General features: G+C 43.2%; 1 protein-coding gene across 1 annotated transcript in view; it reads right to left on the bottom strand.

Moving 5' to 3' along the window:
* Positions 1–5,342, bottom strand: part of MED30 (mediator complex subunit 30) — a 29,872-nt gene extending 24,530 nt beyond the window's left edge. Inside the window, exons 1-2 of the mRNA XM_015414704.1 lie at positions 5,255–5,342; positions 2,129–2,334 (exon numbers count right to left, since the gene is read on the bottom strand). Coding sequence (XP_015270190.1) covers positions 2,129–2,302 — 174 coding nt within the window. The 5' untranslated portion in view covers positions 2,303–2,334; positions 5,255–5,342. The remainder of the gene's footprint in view (positions 1–2,128; positions 2,335–5,254) is intronic.
* Positions 5,343–10,087: the final 4,745 nt, after the last annotated feature.

The following is a 10,087-nucleotide window of genomic DNA, read 5'->3' as shown; positions in this document are numbered from 1 at the left end:
CCCCCCCGTTTTTCCTGGTACTATGTAAGGATATTGTATTTATATTATATTATGATATGTATTGTTGTTCAGTTCCAGGAAAATTTATATGCCTGAAGAAGATTTGTTCGAAACATGCAGGATATGCCCGGGAAGCGTGTTGCTAGGCTTGCTTGCTAGCTGAATCACCTCATGGGAAAATACATCTACTAAGCTTGCTTGCTAAGCTGAATCATCACAGTGAGAAATACAAGCTGCCTGCTAGCTTTACCTGATGGATCATCACTTGGGAAATGTACAATAGGTTGCTGCATTGTTCGGTGCAAATAACTGTACATTGGTATCTATCCTCCATCAGGAAGAAGACAGTTTATACTGGAGTGGGTTTCTGCGATTATGGACTCTTCGTGTTATATAATTTAGTTTGAAAGTGTTTGAAATGTTGATGTTGTAGTTTGAAAGTGTTTACAATACACTAGAGTTGATGTTGTGTATATAAATCAAATATATTTAGCTATAAGTGCATGTGAATATTGCGTGTATTATTTCAACACGGTGTTTTCTGTGTATCTAACTTAGCCTTCCCTGTGTGCTTGTTGTTGCCCATCTAGATACTGGCAACACTAACAACGCTAGAGTCACAGAATTAGAAAAAAACAAACAAAATGTAGTACCTATTCCCTACATAAATTGCAGATATAGGTAAGTTATCAGTCAGCCTTTGAATAATGTACAGGGCCCATCCTAAGCAGAGTTAACACTGTTCTAACTCCATTAAAGTCAATGGGCTTAGAGAGGTTCAACTCTGCTTAAGATTGCATTGCTAAGTACTTGTTAGCTACTTGTTTATGGTCACAGAAACTTTTCGTCATTTGTACCATTTACCAATTGATTCTTGGGGCTACACAGAAGCAAGTTCTATGGAGATCAGTGAACTTATTTTCATAAGTATGTTAAAGATTCAAGACATTGTGAAATCCTTTTACTTCTCAATTTTTTTCTCAATGATGCACAAACAATATCACTTTGCAACTTTGATAAAATATTTAAGAGATCCTGTGTAAACTACAGCTTAAGTAGCAGTACATCTTAAAAGCAAATTTTGAAGAGAACTGCTGTAATTATGAAAATTAAAAACTTAAATTTTGAATTTTTAAATATTCTCTGTAGATCCATTAAAACCAGGGATATTTTTATTGGTACATTAAAAAACATGGTAACCAGAGTCCAAATAACAACAACATGAAAATTTATATAATCATTTTAAAACACAAAATATAGTGTTAGAAGGGAATCTGTTGGCAGGAGCCAAAATTATTGTGGAGAAAAGGGAGTAAGTCTTACAAAACCATCAACTAAGGATTGATGTAAGAGGTTCTGAGATTATCACGATCATATGAGGATTGGCTGCTATTACTAAGGTGGGTAGCAGTGTTATTAATCTGTCTGAGTCATGCCGGCCACATAACCACAGAAATGTCTTCAGACAGCGCTGACTCTTTGGCTTGGAAACGGAGATCAGCACCGCCCCCTAGAGTCAGATTCGACTAGCTTTCAAGCAAGGGAAACCATTACCTTTAACAGTAGAAAAGAGTAAGAGTCCAGTAGCGCCTAAAAGACTAACAACATTTGTGGCAGGGTAGGAGCTTTCGCTGCTCTATCCCTACCTGAAGAAGTGAGTGGTGACTCTCAAAAACTCATACCTTACCACAAACTTTGTTAGTTTTTAAGGTGCTCTTACTCTTTTCTACTGCTATTACCAAGTCCATGTAAATCAAGAAAAACAATGAAAGGAAGTTGTAAGGGAACAAAATTGCCCTAGAGAGAAGAGAGTAGAAAACTACAGTGTACTTTGGATGCCATCTAGTCTTGAGTTTTAATGTTATATACAGCAACTGGTTGATTTAGTTGAAAAGATTTGTTGGTCTTGATTTAAATAATGTTCATAATCTGAAGTATTTCAAAAATGTGTATTTCAAAATCTTGATCACTAGATTATCTTAAATGATGCTTCTCCCCTTCCAAATGTGAAATTCTTTCTCTATCTGAAGCTCTTCTCTCTTTCCTACTGTATCCATTGTAGGGACGAATCCAAGAAATTCCACAGGAAACTAAAACGGTATTAAGGGGGAAATATGCTGATGCTCACCTGCATATTTCTCAGTAACTGGAAGATCTCCATGGTGCGAAATACAATATCCTGCACGGTCTCTTGGCCAATGCGACAGAGAGATGCGGTGTTCACTTCTCGAGCAGCTTGAGACTGGGGACCGGAAAATGGTCCAGTGGGCATACTTGCTCCTGCTAGAGGAGGGGTGGACATTGCTGAAATCTGATGCGCTTCCCGGGATCAAGCTGTACAAAGAGAAGAAAACGAGTCTCAGAAATTGGATACATGCTCGGTAGAAATAGAAGGGGTTGTTTACCTACACTGTTATTTTCCCCACCTACACATGTGTGAACGAAACAAATTATTATATGGTTATGTTCCAGTTGTACACACTGAATCTAAACCAGCTCTGATTCCTCCAAAGACAAGCTCGCAACAGAGTTCTTAATGGCAAACATGAAATTTAAGTTCTACTTGCCTTACTATACATTTCTCATCATACTGGAATTTTTTACCTGTTCGGTGTCGCTACGTAAAAGGACTTATAGATGCACATGTATACTGTGCAACCTACCCAGAAGCTTATTTTTTAAATTCTCATTCTTTTCTCCTGCCATATCCCACCCCAACACTCAAAACCACCTTTAATGTTCCTGCTTTTTTGGCTGCAGCCAACTAATAACCATAACTATAGCAGGTCTATGGAGTATTCTTTTAAAACATTGCTTTATTGAAGCTCTGAAACTGGTTCACAAGGTTAACCATGAAATGCTGCCTAGCCTTTCAGGTATATGAGGAAATAGTGACAGCTTTTAAAAGACTATTTAGAGTATAAATAATTAGATAGCCTATTCTTTTTCTAGCTTACTTTAAAAGCAGAGAATTCTTTTTCTGGCTTATTATAAAAGCAGAGGATTTAATCAAAGCATTAACAGGCTCCCATGAACCATCTAATTACAGAGCCTCCTGGTTCGCTCACCCACTACTGACATCCTAACTCTCCATTAACTGAGCCCTGTGCCATTTTGGGGTGGAAGCACAAGGCGACCAAGGAGTAGGGGCCAAAATCCATGATGACAGGGTGAGGAGATATTTTCAACACCATTTAAGCATGGCTTTGCATATCAAGCATAAATGGAGAATGTTTCCATGCTTCTAAAGTAACACACAAAGAGGAACACTGCAATAGTTTCTCCACATTAATGAACCCAAAGTTATTCACATCCCCTCTACCTTATGCTCAGCAATGAACTGAAAACAGTGGGAGAGAAACTGGACACAAAGGGGCAATCACTCTTGAACATACAATGCATTCACAGGCACCTACACACCAGTGGCTAAGTTTCTGCCACCTAAAATAAGCAGTAGCACTCGTCATGTCAGCCAAGTGAATGGGTGGGGGGATCTGGAAACCCTTCATCGAATAGGGTGCAAATCTGTCCGGAACATAATAGCATAAGAAGAGCCCTGCTGGATCAGACCAATAGTCCTTCTAGTCCAGCATCCCATCTCACACAGTGGCCAACCAGTTCCTCTGGAGGGCCAACAACAGGTCATAGAGGCCAAGGCCTTGCTCTGATGTTGCCTCCTGGCTCTAGGTTTCAGAGGCTTAGTGCCTCTGAATGTGGAGGTTCCTCTCAGTCACCACGGCTTACCCTCCATGAATATAATCTACCTAATCCCCTTTTGAAGCTGTTCATTCCTGTGGCCATCACCAACACTGAACTTCATTTGCCACTTAGTCACCCACTCACCCAGTTTGTGGAGATCCTCTTGAAAGCACCCACTGACATTGGGGTTTGCTCTTCACATGCTCAGAGGCACTCTTGTTTCAAGAGCCTAGATTTTCTAGAAGGCTAGCCTATAGGCAAGAGCAATTTCATTTTGCTTTGGACGGCTGCTAGATTTTTAAGTAGTTTAGGAAAAATAATGCATTTTATTTAATTTACCTAGAGAAAAATAAGGCATCTGGACAACAACAGGCCATTGAGGCCGAGGCCTTTCTCTAATGTTGCCTCCTGCCTCTGGGATTCAGACGCTTAGTGCCTCTGAATGCAGAGGTTCCCCTCAGCCACCATGGCCAGTATCTATCAGACCTATCCTCCATCAATCTCTAATTCCCCTATCTATTTCTTTATTCCTGTAGCGATCACGACATTCTCTTGCAGCAAATTCCACATTTTAATTACTCTCTGTATAAAGTAGTCTTTCCTTTTGTCCACCCTGAGCCTATTGCCCATCGGTTTCATTGGATGCCTTCAAGTCCTAGTATTTTGGGAGAGGGAGAAAAGTGCTTTGTCCTCTCTCTCCATCCATGCATCATTTTATAGACCTCTATCATGTCTGCCCTTAGTCGCCTCTTTTCTGAACTGAAAAGTGCCGGACTCTTCAGCCTTTCCTCTTAGGGAAGATGCTCTAACCCCCTGATCATCTTGGTTGCCCTCCTCTATACTTCTTCCAGCTCTACAGTGTCCTCTTTGAGACACAGTGACCAGAACTGTACACAGTTTTGCAAATGAAGCCATGCCATAGATCTGTACAGGGGCATTACAATATCAGCCATTTTACTCTCAGTCTCTTTCCTAATAATTCCTAACATAGATTTTTGCTGTTTCCACCACTGCAGCACACTGGGTGGTTGACACTTTCATTGGGCTATCCGCTACGACCCCAAGATCTTTCCCCCTTTCAGCCCCGATACTTGAAGTTGGGATTTTTTGTCCCAATGTGCATCACCTTACACTTACCAGCAATGAACTTCATTTGCCATTTTGTCACCCACTTAACCCAGTTTGTGGAGGCCCTTCTTGGAAGCACCCACTGACATAGGGGTTTGCTCTTCACACGCTCAGGGGCACTCTTGTGTCTAGAATCTAGATTTTCTAAACGGCTAGCCTACAGGCAAGATCAATTCCATTTTCCTTTCGACAGCTATTAGATTCTTACATTGTTAAGGGGGAAATAATACATTTTATTATGTATTTTATCTAGAGAGAAATAAGCCACCTTGCAGTGACATTACAGCGTGGGAAAGAACTGCAGGTTTTTAAAACAGAAACAGAATATGGCCCCGCTTAGCAGCAGCCAGAAACTATTCACTGACAGAGGGAACAGCTGAATGAAGGGGGGGGGGAGAGAAATCCGCCTCGCGGATGCGCGACTTACGGGAGTCTGAAAGTCGGAGAAGAGGCAGAGAACGATCATTCACCTGTCTGCGGTTGCCCGGGAAACCGAACCAAGGACTCCGGAAAAATAAACCGGAAAACGGAAGTGGCGTAATGGGAGGACAAAACCATAGAGGTGCTGGGAAGAGAGAGGCGACTATAAAGAAACTATTGGGAGAGTCGAGGAAAGCGAGGCGCAGGGAAGGCGGAGCTTAAAGGGAAGGGGCGGGTCAGAGGAGTTTTGGTGAGTAGGGATTGGCAGGAAAGCAATGAGGGGCGTAACTGATTGGGTGTTGTGAATGCGGGCTTGTTAGCTGGCTAACAGTAGCCAGATTGCCACCTCTTTTTCCTCGTGATGTGCTTTTAGCACCGGAATATGGAGGTTTTAGCAGGTGAAGCCTTTCCCCAGCGGGACACTAAGCGGGTGGGAAACGCTTATTTGATTTCTGTTTATGATCGATCTTACCACATGCACCTTATGGGTCTCCCTTCGTCCTTTTATCTTACAACAGCCCTGCAGGGTAGTTTCGGCTGACAGAAAGTGCCTTGAACGCCGCAGTCCCCAGTCCTGGGCAGAATAGTACTTGTTTGTTTATTCGCATTATTCGTAGTCCGCCTTTCTCACTGAGGCTTCATACACGCCACGCTGGCTCTGAACACCTGCAATCTTCCTAAAAGGAACCTTCGAGCATTTAAGAAAACAAGGAAGCAAGCAAGGAGAAGGAGGGAGATCAAAACCGATGCCTCTGCTATTTTCATGCAATCATGAAGGCGGGCTAGCAGGCAAAATTATAGGTTTGCAACAAATTCTTGTGGGATGGTGGAGTAGATTGGTGCGGAACCTGAAGGTGTGCTTGTTGTTTTTGTTAGTTTCCGAATTGCTATGCAATGAGATAGAAAGCCCCCCCCCACCCCCAAAATAGTATAATGGAAGAGAGCCCACATAGGCTCCAAGAAGTTACTGCTTCTGGAAAGTGAAAAGGCTCTGTGTTTTTGGCTCTTTGGGTGCGGCAAGACATTTTGTAGCTCTCAGAGAGAGGAGTAACCGCTTTTGCAAACCAAAATTAATAATCCATCCAAGTCCAGGTTGACAGTTGCTTTATCTCAATGTCTTCTTTAGAAGTTCCATCATTATTCAAGGTGACTAGAAGCAGATGGAATTGTATCTTTTTATTGGACTCATGCTGCCTATGAAACCTTTTAGACTTTCACAGTTTTCCTCTTGCAGCGTGTAGAAGTCGGGACATCCCGTAGAAGTCTTTTTGTTTTTGAGCCCATGGTGTAACTTGAAATCTGAGTGGCACCCATCAGCATGTAATCCAATTTAGTCTGGTTTCTTTTCAATAAAGTTGCAAGGTGCTGACAAACTTTGCTGTTTTCCATCATGCTCTAAATGTCTTTCTCTCCCCTTTGCTGTTCATTTAAGAGAGCAATTCTTTAAAAAGGGTCTACTTGGAATCATTTTTATTGTTAATTTATATGTTGTGAGTCGCCCGGATCCCACTTGTGAGGTTGGGTGGAATATAAGCTTAATAAATAAATAAATAAATGCTAGATATAAGAACATAAGAGAAGCCCTGCTGGATCAGGCCAAGGGCCCATCCAGTCCAACACTGCGTCACACAGTGGCCAAAACCCAGGTGCCATCAGGAGGTCCACCAGTGGGGCCAGGGCTCCAGAAGCCCTCCATATATTGCCCCCCAAGCACCAAGAATACAGAGCATCACTGCCCCAGACATAGTGTTCCATCTATACATTGTGGCTGATGGCCGTCGGCTGTATTATCCAAGCCCCTCTTGAAGCTGTCTATGTTTGTAGCTGCCACCACTTCCTGCAGCAGTGAATTCCATGTGTTAATTATTCTTTGGGTGAAGAAGTAGACAGTTCTATTCAGTGGGGCTTACTCCAAGGAAGGTGTTACTGTGCGACTGAACAACAACAAAAGCCTGCAAAAGCTTTTGTGAAATTTTGGCTGGTTAATTCCTGGAGACTGGGGGTGAAGCCTGGAGAAGAGGATATAATGACACAGAGTCCCTTCCAAATCAGCCATTTTTCTCCAGGGGAACTGATCTCTATAGTCTGGTGATGAGTTGCAATTCTGGGAGATCTCCAGCTCCCACCTGGAGGTTGGCAAACATAGTCTCCTGGGAAGCCACCATGCATGCATTTGGCTGGGGGGACTACTAGAAGTGGAAGTACAGTTTAAGGATAAAAATAGCAACCAGATCCGAAAAGAAGATTCAGGATAGTCCATGTACCAGTGGAAATGTCTTGTGTTAGACTGAAAACAGTTATGTCCATATGGTGGAGGGGGGGTGTCATGAGTTTATTTCCTTTCTGGTGCTGAGGCTGATAAGAATCGAGGATCCCTGTTTCCACAATTAGCATCACACTCAGGACATTCTCTCCAATGATTCTGACACTGACTGCTGGAGAGGCCAGATGGGGGCATTTATACACCAGCGACTCTTTCCTAAATAGCATCTCAAGATCAAAGCGCGGGGCGAGAGTGGGGATGCTGCATTAAAGCTGACGGCACGTACATTCTTCCCTATGAAATGCGTAATGCTTGTAACTGTGGTTACAAATCAAAAGTCTAGAGCCCAGTACACAGCCTTACTTAAAAGGGAAAAAAGATGAAAGCAGTCAAGGAGCATTTATGGATGAGAGCTGTATAAATTTACCACCGGATTTAGCTTTTACGGTAGATAACTTTGCCTTCTTTTCTTTCCTCAAAAGTAAAAAACACGGCCACAGGTCTGTGTAGCGTCATGCCTAATTTTGGATAGGATTTGGGATTTGGGCTGCCAACTTCCAGGTGAGAGCTGCAGACCTCCTGGTATTACAACTGGCCTCCAGACATTTACAGGGCTCAGTTCCTGGGAGGAAACGGCTGCTTTAAATGGTGCACTCCATGGCATTATACTCTTCTGAAGTCCCTCCCTTCCCCAAGCCTCACCCATCAGTGTTCCCTCTAAGCTGAGTTAGTGTGAGCTAGCTCACAGTTTTTTAGCCTCCAGCTCACCCATTTTTGTCCTCGCTCAGGAAGGATGGCTCCAGAGCGGACTAATTTATGCCGAATCACCTGCTCACAACTTTAATGCCAGTAGCTCAGAAAGTAAAATTTGTGCTCACAGGACTCCACAGCTTAGAGGGAACATTGCTCACCCTCCCTAGGTTCCACCTACAAATCTCCAGGAATTTACCAACGCTTTCTTGGCAACTCTAATTGGGCTATGTGCTTAGGAATAAAATGAGTGTGATCAGAGCCTCTCAGAGTTTGAAACAGCCCCGGGCCATTTTTAAAGGCTCCTGGTATGAATGAAGAAATGCCAAAACAGGGTTATAAAAAAACTATGGTATATTTTAAATGTTTACATTTAACAAATCAATGCTTTCAACACAAAAAAATTACAATGCGATAATTCGTAATAAATGCTCCTTTTTATTTAACACAGGCTTTTCTAGCTTCTCCCTGTGCAGATGCTTGTGACTGTAGGTATAACTTCATTTGGAGATAATATCAAAAGTTTAAATTTGAGGGCCCTTCCTTGTGATAGGGCCTGATTGTGACACTAGGAATCCTGTGAATAACATGTATGTATATATCCCAATCAGCTCATGTGAATTGAAGGCGGAGTTCAGTTCGGCAATTCCGCACTCCTCCTTTCCCCACCCCATCATGTTCCTTCTGCCTGCACTGGATATCTGAAAAGTTTTGAAGCCATCACAGTTGCAACCTTTTTAGGGCACGCTGGGGAGGGAGTCCCCATGTAACCACAAGTATGTCAGAGAGGAGGGCTACATGCAAGTCCTCTCAGTACACATGTGAACATGCACAGCGGCCCAAGCGGTGCTCCACTCCATTTAGCTCAGTGTCATCTCCTGTGATTGGCAGAGGACCTCTAAAGTCCCAGGCAGAACGTTAGGACATTGTTAGGAATAACTGCTAATACACATGAGCAACATAATAAAGAGATTTGAACCAGGTGAGGGCCAATGAGCCCAGTTCCCGCTGGCGGGAATAGAAACGCGCGCCCATTTCATGGGAACCTAACAGTTATACACAATCTACACAGGTTCAGTTCACAGGCTAGATACCCATAACAAGCCGAGCGAAGCACCGACTCCCACCACCAGCTGCATGACCTTGGCCAGTTCCGCAAAGTACAGAGTAAGCATAAGGAAACAAGAGAACCAGGGGGGGGAAGGTTACAAGAAGCGTTAAGCAGGTAACACCAGATACAATGGCAGCTAGCTGACAATAATAAAGGCAATAAAACCATTGACTGACAATCTCATTCAGTATAGGGGAACTTTGTGTTCTTTTTCTCTCTCCAAAAAACAAAAACAAACAAACTTAACTCCCCTCCCGGCCCTCTAATGGCTGCTCTGGACATCTTGCTGCTTGGAAAACAAGATAGAATCACAGGGCCTGGGTCGTCTGGACACACTGGACCCTGGGCAACCTAGATTCTAATCCCCGCTCTGCCATGGAAGCTTGCTGGGTGACCTTGGGCCTGTCACAAACTCTCAGCCTGGCCTACCTCACAGAATTGTTGTTGTGGCAAAATGGAGGAAGGGAGAACAATGTCCTAAACTGGTTTGCATCCCAATGGAGGAGAAAAGCAGGGTATCTGTCCGTCTGTCCATCCATCCGTCCATCCATCCACCCGAAATAGCTTTGCCCAGGCAAATCTGCCTCACTGCTGAAATGAATGTAGAAGCCGTTCCAGCATGCACAAAAGGCCTCTTAAGTTCCAGGTCAGAGCAAATGCATCCATGCAAATGCATGGATGCATTTGCTTCTGACCTGGAACGTAGAGATTTTTTG

The sequence above is a fragment of the Gekko japonicus genome, unplaced genomic scaffold (assembly GCF_001447785.1).
Source record: "Gekko japonicus isolate JY-2015 unplaced genomic scaffold, Gekko_japonicus_V1.1 scaffold1251, whole genome shotgun sequence".
Taxonomy (NCBI): domain Eukaryota; kingdom Metazoa; phylum Chordata; class Lepidosauria; order Squamata; family Gekkonidae; genus Gekko; species Gekko japonicus.
The sequence above is the reverse complement of the archived record's forward strand: the minus strand, read 5'-3'. Positions and strand labels throughout refer to the sequence as shown.